Source organism: Tachysurus fulvidraco, chromosome 8 (assembly GCF_022655615.1).
Source record: "Tachysurus fulvidraco isolate hzauxx_2018 chromosome 8, HZAU_PFXX_2.0, whole genome shotgun sequence".
NCBI classification, from domain to species: Eukaryota; Metazoa; Chordata; class Actinopteri; order Siluriformes; family Bagridae; genus Tachysurus; species Tachysurus fulvidraco.
The window spans coordinates 6870166-6881752 of record NC_062525.1 but is presented as its reverse complement, the minus strand read 5'-3'; the positions used below and the strand labels follow the sequence as shown (position 1 = coordinate 6881752).

Genomic DNA, 11587 nt, shown 5'->3' with positions numbered 1-11587 from the left:
AAGCAGCTTTACAGAAGTATAGAAACAGAACATTTTTAAATTTTAATAAAAAAAAAAGTTTAAAATTAAGTTACTATATATCTCTATCATCTATCCCTATCCATAATGGACAAGCCAGAGGTTAATGTGGCAAGGAAAAACTCTCTGAGGTGATAGAGAAAGAAACCTTGTGAGGAACCAGAGTCAGAAAGGAACCTCGTCCTCATTTGGGTGACACTGAACATAAAATAATGTCAATGTAAATAGTGTTCTTTCCATGTAATTGATGAGGATATGAAGCTAGTGGATGCAAGTGTTGAGGATGCAGAAGATAGGGGTAGGTGGAGAGAGATGATTCTCTGTGGCAACCCCTGAAGGGAAAAGCCGAAAGAAGAAGAAATAGTGTTCTTTCCACAACAGTTTATAGTAAATTCTAAGTTCACCACAGACCAAAAGCTAATTCCTTCCTGCCAAAGTCTTCATATATACCATCACACTACCACACATGGGCAGTTGACAAGTACCTGACCTCTCTTGAGAACCAGTGAAACATTGAAGGTCGTTATGCATCGTTAATATGCAGAGGAGTTCAAATAAATGCAAAGCATCTTTACAGAAGTATGGAAACAGAAGATAGAGAAAAATATATAATAATAATAATAATAATAATAATAATAATAATAATTAGAAGAAGAAGAAGAAGGAATAATAATAAATTAATAAGTGAATATATACAATTAAAGTTCAAAAATAATAATAATAAATTAACTTAAAATTTAAAACTATATCCATATCGCTAACCTTCCACTTTTTGTTCCACAATATACATAATTATATATCATGCACATACTTACAATTTTATTTAATATAAAACACTTTTATTTGGGTTTTGACTGCAACATCGTCCCATTAAACACCGTCTCGCGCAGAAACCGTTATAGCCGTTAGATTTTAAAACAATTAAAACTATTACAAACTATACACTTTTAAAAATTTAACGGTCACCAGAGGGCGCTGCGTTTCCTATTGGCTCAATCTGTACGCACCTGCCTTGCCCCGCCCACTCAACGCTCCTGTCGTCCAATCAGCGCCCGTTTATTATTCCGTTATATTTTCCTCCGTGTAGCTCAGTCATATCACGGGTCCGGGCGCTGAGAACGCTCTCTCTCTCTCTCTCTCCCTCTCTCTCTCTCTCTCTCCCTCTGTCTCTCTGTCTTTCTCCCCTGCTGCGGCTTCACCATGGCCGAGGGCGGAGAAGGCGAGGACGAAATCCAGTTTTTACGCACCGTAAGTACGACCATGGGCTTTAATTCACAGCTTTATGGACCAGTTAATAATGTAGAGTGTACGAGGAGCTCGTCGTGTTAAATAGAGGTGTACGTGCGCGTACGTGTGCGTGTGTCGGTGACGCGCGTTTTTTTTTATGTGTGGTTTAACTGACAGCTAATATTTTTGTATTATTTTCGACTAGGATCTCTGCTGTAGACACGCGCGCACACGAGCGCGCGCGCCCGCGATGCGTGTTTGCGCATGGAGAAAATGATGCAGTGCCGTTTACACTCCTTTAGAGCATCACACGCGCACACACGCGCGCACACACACACTCAGGATGCGCTCAGGAGACAGTGTGCATAAAGCTTTAAAACACAAGACACGGTTGGGGTTTCAATGGAAATGACTTTTATGTAAGCTTAAAAGTTTCATGGAGATAAAACATCTGATGATGGAGGAACAAAGGACTGGTGGTTAGCACCAACAGCACCTGAGAGTTCTACCTGTGCTTTTGGAGGTTTCTCTGGGTCCCTGGACGTCATGCTTTATCAGCTGAACGGCCTCCATAAATTGTCTGCAGCGTGTGAATGTATGTGAGTGATTGTTCCCTGTGACTGGTTGGCACGCTGTCTAGGGTCTCCAGACTTGTGCCCCAAGTCCCCTGGCACAGGTCCCAAGTTCCCAAGTTACCCACAACCGTGCATGGGATAAGCGGTACAGGAAAGCGATGGACGGAAGGCCAGACCTCATCCGTCACATCGCAGGAACGCGTCTTACTCGTGTGAAGTCAGCCAGCTAGGAACGTACTCACGCAACACTGGAGGTGTTCAACCGCCACTCTACTTCAGTACAGATGAAGAGAGTTGGAAGAGTTGACCATTTTTACACTCAATTGGAAGCACCGATTTAAGACCTTCATGGTTGAAATGACCAAAAAAGGTCCATCAGCATGAACATTGTGTATTTCACTCATTTCTATAGCACTTTTAAACAATTCCCATTGTCTCAAAGCAGCTTTACAGAAGTATGGAAACAGAAATAAATAAATATAGAAGAAGAAGAAGAAATAAGGATAAAAATAAATAAATGAATATATACAATTTAAGTTTCAAATTAATTTAAAAATGTTAATTTAAAATTTCAAACTCTATATAGAACCGTCAGAAGAAAGGATCAGGGGATCAGGCTAGGAACTCTGACACTGGGAGCGGCATATATATATATATATATATATATATATATATATATATATATATATATATATATATATATATATATATATATATGAGAGAGGGAGAGGGAGTAGAAAATTGTTAGGTATGATTGTAATCAAGTGATGGACAACACAATTATGATCAGCTTCAACTGCCCCTTGAAATGATTAGACTTAGAAAACAACAACAATTAACCGTTTCATGTGTAATTTTCCCATTCATGGAGAGTAAATGTAATAATGTCGTATATGTATGTATTAGGAAATGATACTGATTGTAAATGATGTAAACCGCTTCCAGATAACCTGAGAGCATCACTGTAAATGAATGTAAATCACGAGATTTCTGAATCTGTGTTCATTCCTGCTGTAAAAAACAGTAACAAAATCGTAGTTAGATATTTAGAGAGAATCAAAATTCACATATCATGCAAAGGAAATCAGAAAGAATCTGGATACGCTCAAAAATAATTTATGCACAAAAGGGTTAAGATACCATAATTTGTCTCGTATTATGCAGTAATGAAATTTGATGACTAATTAATTAACACTGTTAGATACGAATGCAAAAGTGCTGCTGTGCCGCATTTCACCAGCTCTAAACATTTCATTAGATGAAGATCTCCTCACTAATTCAACACGACAGTATTAACTGGCATGTGTAACAGGTCTCAGGTTTGTCATTTGTGCTGTAAGGGTTGGTGCATGGATCAAAGCCAGATTATTTATAGTCACACGTGACCCTGTGTGCATCCGTGTCAATTATAGGCCATAATAACAGCCTTGTTACGATAGCTCACTGACAATGCCTGTTCAGCAGTTCACAGGAAAAATGTGTGTGTGTGTGTGTGTGTGTGTGTGTGTGTGTGTGTGTGTGTGTGTGCGCATGTGCGTGCGTGTGTGTGTGTGGATTGTCTCTCTTGCTTAAAGAACGCTGACGGTTGATCACTCAGGTTGCTAGTCTTTGCAGATCTGATGATGTCTGAGTTCTCGTTGCTAGTGTACACATTTAATGTCAGCGCACGTGAGCTGTGTAATGGCCTTCTCTTTTCTGAAGTGTGTCTTGCACAAAGTAAGACACACAAAGTTACACGAAAGTAACAAGCACAGTTGTGTTACAGTTGAGTTACAGTTAGTAAACAGACTATCATGCATCACTATGCTTCACTGAATGTTCAGTACGTTTGTCCAATAAATTTAATAACTGAATAGAAATCAGTAAATGATTCTTATCACTAACATTTTAGAACTTCTGTGTCATGTCCCATAGTATATCTTTATTTATTTATTTGTTTGTTTGTTTGTTTGTTTGTTTATAAACAGGAATGATATAAAGGACAATATGAACTTGGTAACTATAAATGCTATATTTTTGGCCACAAATCACATCAGTATACAGACTTGAGAGCCATACAAACACTACAGCGCCATTCTTTTTACAGGTACTGTATTTTCTTGACGGCACATTGTATCTACAGTCCACTTTTTTGGATCATTAGCCTGGATCCCTGCTTGTTAACAGTTCAGATTGGCAACATGCCATTTACTAAACAAAATGCCTTTGTCATTTTCTTCCAGCGTTTTATTTTTTACCTTAGGGAGAGCAACTGGCAACCTTACAGAATTAAAGCAGTTTGCTTAATGTTACTTGTTCTGGCTTCTGGCTTGCGTATATTCTGGTCTGTGTTTTTGCTTGAGGTTGTAGAACAAATTTGATGCGTTTGCACCCATTATTCGGTACAGGTTTTGACACACTTTACAAATCACAGACATTCGATTCACATCTGAACTTCTGTATCCAAACCACTCCTATATTATGGAGGAAGCTTATTTCTTTCATTTTTTTTCCTAGTCTAGAGTTGGGACTCCACCCTTCACCATACTTTTTTTGAGATGTATGTGTGAGATGCCGATGTTGCTGTGCATAAACGCACCATCAGCTTTATCGTCCATATCGCAGGATGACTAATTCTTATCAAGAGGTTGGACTTGTACTGGTATTTTGTGTACAATTTGCAACAGCATGATCTGTTTTCACACTAGTAAGTGACTAGTACTTACTTAGTGAGCCTTTCTCGTCTCTAGCAGTGGCATTAGAGCTGCTGTTGTCGTAGGTACATAATCATTTACTGCTAGTGTTTTTAGCTCAGATGAGTAAGTGTATAAAGCCTATAGCACAGGCACCCCCATGTATCTATATACCTATTTATCTATACAATGTCTTCTGACTAAAGACATTAAATAATGCACATGTCTGTGTGAAAACTAGCTTTTCAATTTACATGACATGCCAGGATTTGTACTAGCTAATATCTATTAGCAAATGAGCTGAACAAGCTAACTGTACTAGCTGAAAACACTGTCTAGAGACACCAATGATCTCTGCACTTCCTCCAAAGCTTTTTCTCAGTAATGGTTTTTTACACATTTTCTGATGTCAAGTATGATAGGATATGAGGAATCCACAGTTACAAGCTTTATTTCTGTTTTTTTTCTGAGTCAAAGTTGAAGTCAAAGATTATTATATAATGATTATGATTATAAGAGTCAAAGTGGTGGGAGGGGAGGTTAAACATTTTATACTGAACGAACAATACATTTGGTCCATGTAATTATATGAGACAGTCATTTGGAATTGTCATTTTACAGCATAGACGTATAAAGATGCACTCCAGTCTCAGTTCCATTAGATTCATTATACTAGCTTCATGAATCGATATGCTTAGTATGTTCTGAACGGTCGTCTGTCATTTTGTTACTCACTAGGTTGAACACAGAGTTAGATTGTGGGGGGTGTGATAGTCTAGTGATTAAGGTGTTGGACTACTGATTGAAAGGATGAGAGTTCAAGTCCCAAGACTGCTGGGCTCCTGAGCAAGGCTTTTAACCCTCAATTGGTTAAGAGTGTTTGCCGAATTCTTTAAATGTGATGTAAACCTCTCTACATTCGAAACTAAAAACATGCTACAAAATCCTAATGATGGAGGAATGAAGTCAGTAGAAAAGGCTCTATATCAGGGTCAGGGGGAAAGTATGTTCAGGGTCAGGTACACAAATATATAAATCAGACTAACACAGTTTCGGACTAAATTCATGGCACACATAGTACATTAATTCTCAGAAATTTCTCGGGTAAAACTGTTCTTTCGTCATGCTGTGTCATATATCATATTGTGTTAAAATGAAGAAAAGAGCAGTAATCATTTTTACACAGATAGAGTAGCTAATAGCTAATATGAATACACCTGGCACATGTCGCTCAAAATAATTAAATTAAAATAATTGTTTCCAATAATAGAGACAAATGGGCCATATACTGTTGTTCAGCATATGCAGTCCACTACATTTGGAATATGACGCTTTCTCATCAGAACTGGACAGACCGAATATGTCCATGAGCGACAATAGTAACTCACTCCGCACCAAAAAGAGACAAACCTCAAGCGACACAAGCAATTTGTCCCCCACTAGTGTGAATGTAGGGTAAGATGGAAGACCATGTTGGATATCTTTGACTGATGGCCTATTTATTGGCCCAGCAGTTCCATAGAGGTGAACAAGCTCTGATGCCTTACACGTCCATGTCCAGTGTCACCTGTGTTCTGAGATTGATCCACCTTTAATTGTGATTATATATCCCTGTTCAGACCAGGATAAAGACTGGACTCATACAGTCTTATGTTTATTTACAGGATTTTGCATCATACCCCTTACCTGCTCTCACCTAGCAGTTTGAATACCTTCATCATAAACTGCTAAATAAATGTTATCACTGCCTTCAATGTATATTTCTTGTGGAATACCAAAACCAGATATTTATTTATTTATTTAGTTAGTTAGTATTCACTTTTATTGCACCACTATTGCATGCATTACATATGAGTTCATGTCCTATGTAACATCCATCTGTTATGATAAGGAAAGCTTTGGAACACCAGACATTTGAAAAGCCACCTACATTTCATAGCAAAGCACATTTCTGCTTGTCTGAGGAATAAACGTAAACATATGGATGAAGACAAGCTTGACAGAGCGAGCATGTTCCAGTCTGCTAGTCCTGTAATGATCCCATCTTGTTGCTTTTCTTCAGAATCTTCTCCACTCGCTTGCTCGCTGTCCTTGCTGCTATTTTTCTTCTTGTTTTTTTTTTCTTACTTGTATATTGTCACGTGACACGTAAACAGTAGAATTTAGGCACTCCTTTGATGATGTCATCTTGTTTTTACTCTTCAGAACATTGAATGAATAGTAGTTGATGGAGTAGTCTACAGTTATTTTTGCTAGCAGAGCATCTGAGGGTTTAAAATCCTGAGGTCTTTTACACCTACTGCTTTATGCCATTTTTTTTAAATACTGCTTACAAACACTGCTGGTATTTTGTTTAATACCGCTATTATATATTATGTGAGAACAACAATGCTGTCCTGGCAGTAACTAAGCCTGCGATTGATGCAGAATATAAGAGAGTCGGGATTAAGACATGCTTGCTGTGTGTGTTTATGATCTGTTCTAACATTATGTGTTTGTGGTATAAAAGATATTGGAGTATTAAAAAAACTGTCTACTGCTACTCTGGCTAAGCTTTTTGTTAATTATAATGTTTGATACTCCTCATCTCTCCTCATCAACAATTGGTATAAGAGTAAGAGTTCAGAGAGCTCCACCTTCCTCTGTCTGGACTAGAAACTCCCAGATTGTGTGACATCCCACATTCATTACTGAAGTCACTGCAGAGGCTCTCTGATTTACACTGTAATTAAGGGTGTGTGTGTGTGTGTGTGTGCCTGTGTGTGCCTGTGTGTAAATGCAATATAGATGTTCTGTAGTGCTGCCTTGATCTATCACTGTTGTAAGGGAACACTATACTCGTAACATCTCTCTCTCTCTCTCTCTCTCTCTCTCTCTCTCTCTCTCTCTCTCTCTCTCTCTCTCTCTCTCTCTCTCTCTCTCTCTCTCTCTCTCTCTCTCTCTCTCGAGCTCAGTCTCTCCTGCTATAATACAGTATCTCAATTGCCGATCTCTTTCTCCATACAGACTCAGTTGTGTGTGTGTAAAGGGATACTGCTGCAGTCATTGTCTAGCTTCACACAGGAATTGTGTCATGCTGCATTGCTAGAGAGTGTGAAACCCAAGGGAAACCTTTCACATGGTGACATTTTTTACTATTTATGTTTCGGACTACAGGCTTTTCCTGAAACGCAAAAATCTTTCTCTTTTGTATTTATGTATCTTAAACGGAAATACATTCAGCACAACTTGTGATGTTTAAACGCTGTTGTCTACCACCAACGCCATTGAAACAGGTGATCTGGGAAACTGAACCGCAGGCACGTGCCACATCAGGTATCGGAGACATCTGTTCTCGGTACTGCGCACTTAGTGATGTAATTGGTTCAGATTTTCACAAGAGTACTTCCTGTTTAATCTTTTGTGAAAAAGTGCTTGTCTGTGCAAACCTACAAGGCTGAAAATCTTACATGTAATCAGCTCCTCGTTTGAATTACGAAGTAATTGAAGTACGAACCACACAATCGATTATTTGAACCTATGATAACTAGCCTATAAAGACTTATATAGAGCCCTTACAAGCCCAGGATCAGACCCGAGTGTAGAGACAGTCAGGACTGGGCTCTCAGGTGTGCCACCATTCGTTTCATTTGTGAATATGAAAACTTATCCATGGACATTGCTCAGGGAGAAAGACAGAGAAATGAGACCCTAGTGAAAACCTGACTGATGTACTGTCCATCTCTTTCTCATTGTCTGTGTTCTCTCTCTCTCTCTCTCTCTCTCTCTCTCTCTCTCTCTCTCTCTCTCTCTCTCTCTCTCACATGTATCATGGCATGTGTCATGTGACCAACAGCATTTAACCGTTACTCCATGGAGACCTCGATCAGACTGTGCATTAGGAACCTACTCTCCATTACTCATGCTTTTTTGGCTTCTTTGTTTGTGTGTGTGTGTGTGTGTGTGTGTGTGTGTGTGTGTGTGTGTGTGTGTGTGTGTGTGTGTGTGTGTGCGTGCGTGCGTGTGTGTGTGTGTGTGTGCATGTGCACTTTCCCTCTCTCGTACTCTCTTCTCCATTTCTCTCTCTTTCTTTCTCTTACCCACGCAGTACTGCAGCAGTTCGACCTCCTCTGCAGTGTGAGCAGTCACACAGAGACCACTCCCCTCCTGGCTCTATGTGTGAGTGTGTGTGTATGTGTGTGTGTATGTATGTGTGTGATGTGAACACATTCTTAGCATAGCAGAGGAATTTTCATAGGGAAAATTCCTCTGTTTATGCAATGCATGTGATTAATTTAGAGCACACTTGACTTTTCTCTCTCTCTTTCTCTTTCTGTGTGTGTCTGAGTGTGTGTGTGCTGATTTGTTCATACTGTCACCCTCCATCTGTCCATCTGACATGATGCCCATGGTCTCTCTCTCTCTCTCTCTCTCTCTCTCTCTCTCTCTCTCTCTCTCTCTCTCTCTCTCTCTCTCTCTGCCAATTTGCTGATCTCTCCTCTGGCCACTGCATGCAATTTTGAGGTATCCATGTAAAAATCAGCTGTCCTTTTTTCCCGCACATTGCTAATTTGGCAACCTCTTGTTGGTATCTACTTTACAGTTTTGAAAGAATTCTGCCATTTTTATCCACATTCAGGCCACTCAGGTGCTTGTTTAGTATCTTGTCATTTTGAGACTGGACTTCTGCAACTCGCCCCTTACAGGTCTGCCTCTGAGTGCAACATAACCTTTACAAAATCCAGCTGCACAACTTGTTTTCAAATTTCTGAAGTTTTCCCACACCACCCTATTGCTGCCCTCCCTTACTGGCTTCCGGTAGCTGCATGCATCAGATTTTAAACATTGATGCCTGCCTACAAATCCAAAAACGGTCCAGCATCCTCTTATCTCAAAGCTCTTTTCAGTCACCGCACTGCACCACTTTCCCACAGATCTTCTAGTATTGCTGCTCTAATCCCACCATCTCTCAGGGTACAAAGTATGGAAGTGTTAAGACTGTTCTCTGCTCTGGCACCTACTGTAGGTGGTCGAATAAACTTCCACATGATGTCAAAACAGCTGAGTCATCATCAAATGACTCTTCCTGAAATACTTAGGAAGAGTCATTTGAAAATACTTAAACTAGCACATGTATTTAAACAATAATAAAAAAAAAAACTGTGTGTGCTATTCTTGCTCTACAACCTCCCAACAGACATCTAGACTGGTGGTATTCTTAGTCTGTGACCTAGTGAACCAGTATCGATGTATTCATTGATAGAGACTTCAGAGTACTTTTGTACGAAACTCTGAATAAGGACGTCTGTCCAATGGCATAAATATAGATTTAATTTGATTTTATTCCCTATAGCTCTATCTGTTTTATAACTTCAGGTGCTATTTTGTAATCAAACCGTTAAGTTTCAAATTGACAAGAATAATGAGCAAACCCTTCATAAACACATGCGGTACACAGGGAGCAGGCCGTAGTAGGCAGTAGCACATCACAGTAATAAGCAGAATTTAGAGCTCAGTTTGCATGTCACCCTTTCTTGTGCGTTTGTTTTACAGTTGAAGAAGAAAGTGTGACTCGAGCTTGGCCCGCCCTGTCAAGCAGCGAGCAGAAAGTCTCTTTTATGAGCTGAGCGTATCTCTGGTTGACATTTTCGATGGTGAGACTTTAGCATATAAAGAAAAAGAAATAGTTAAAAACATGCTTGGTTTCCCCCGATTGGAAATTTTGCCCACCTCTCCTTCTTATTTTTTTTAAATTTTTATTTGTTTTAAACTCACCTCAAGTCTCTCTCTCTCTCTCTCTCTCTCTCTCTCTCTCTCTCTCTCTCTCTATCTCTTCTTCCCCCCCCCCCCTCTCTCTCTCTTTCTGTATATCTTCATGTTCACAAGCTTTTCTGCATTTCGGTGACCCTAGATGTGATACACAATTAACTCATCTCCACAGCATCAGCTGGCTGTAAACACAATATAGTTTACTTAACAGTGAAATATTTCTATTCATTGTGGTTCCTCATGTTGGTGTAATGAGCTGCACAAACACTTTGATCTGCAGCTACAGGCTGCACAAGATGGACGACTGTAACTGCGCTGGAAACGCCTTTGCTTTTTAAGCTGTGCAGACCAGAATGACCGATGGGTGGCTGTTGTCAGTCGTGCTGCGCAACTCTAATGTCTAATGCTCTAATTTTGTTGTAATGAGCTGAACACACACAGTGTGATTTTGTTGGAGATTATGTAATAAGTGTGATAATCGGATTCATGGCGGGTTACTAGTTTGAGTTGCAATGCTGGAGATGATTCCTGTTGCTGTTGTGTGTACGGGTGGGGGGTTTGGGGTATAAACATGCTGTTTGTGTGTGTATTTGTTTGTGTCTGTGCCAGTATTTTGTACCTGTGCATTAATTTCGTATTCTATTGATATTGCTCTGTGAGTTCGTATGAATATGTTTTAATGTACGTAGTGTGTGTTTGTGGTGTGGGGGTGGGGTTGGGGGATTGGGGATGGGGTGTGGCGGGCTCAGATGGGGTGGTTGGGTTGAGGTTGGGGTAGGATTAATCTGATTGATGTTGATATCAGGAATTGCCAAATACTAAATCAGACAAGAAAAACGCCAAGAGTTCAAGGGGTTTTAGACAAGCGAGTGAAATCTCTCTGTGCTCTCTGAGACTGGGCTATGCTTTATGAATTCCTGTTTAGAACAGCTTTTGATAAGGCAGGTGAATAATCACATATGTCTTTTTAATGTGGTTACCATGGTAACAGCAAGGTTTATACTATCGGTTCAAACCTAATAATACGGAAAAAAAAATGTTTTATGTGTCTATGGGGTGACGAACCACTTTACCTCTTGGATACAGGTGCATTGCTTCCCACAGCATATGTTATCTTTCTCACAGTTTAAAATGAGAGAAGTCATTCATTGTGTACTGCAATTTTCATGGGCAGTTAGCTGCGTTTGGAAAAGTTTAGCTATGAGGAATCAAGTGCATGGAGACTCTGTTGGCCCGTGTTTCAGTGTATTGTCCAACCACTGTATATCTGTTTCTCATATGAATAGTGTTGCCAAATCCTGCGTTTATACCCCTGCTTATCTTGCATGCCATTTACACCATTTACAC

At 39.7% G+C, this 11587-nt stretch overlaps 1 protein-coding gene across 7 annotated transcripts in view; it reads left to right on the top strand.

Moving 5' to 3' along the window:
* The first annotated feature begins 1078 nt into the window (after positions 1-1078).
* Positions 1079-11587, top strand: part of ryr2a (ryanodine receptor 2a (cardiac)) — a 160382-nt gene continuing 149873 nt past the window's right edge. For all 7 annotated transcript variants that reach the window (XM_047817486.1, XM_047817485.1, XM_047817484.1 and 4 more), the window contains exon 1: positions 1079-1266. In XM_047817486.1, coding sequence (XP_047673442.1) covers positions 1219-1266 — 48 coding nt within the window. In that variant the 5' untranslated portion in view covers positions 1079-1218. The remainder of the gene's footprint in view (positions 1267-11587) is intronic.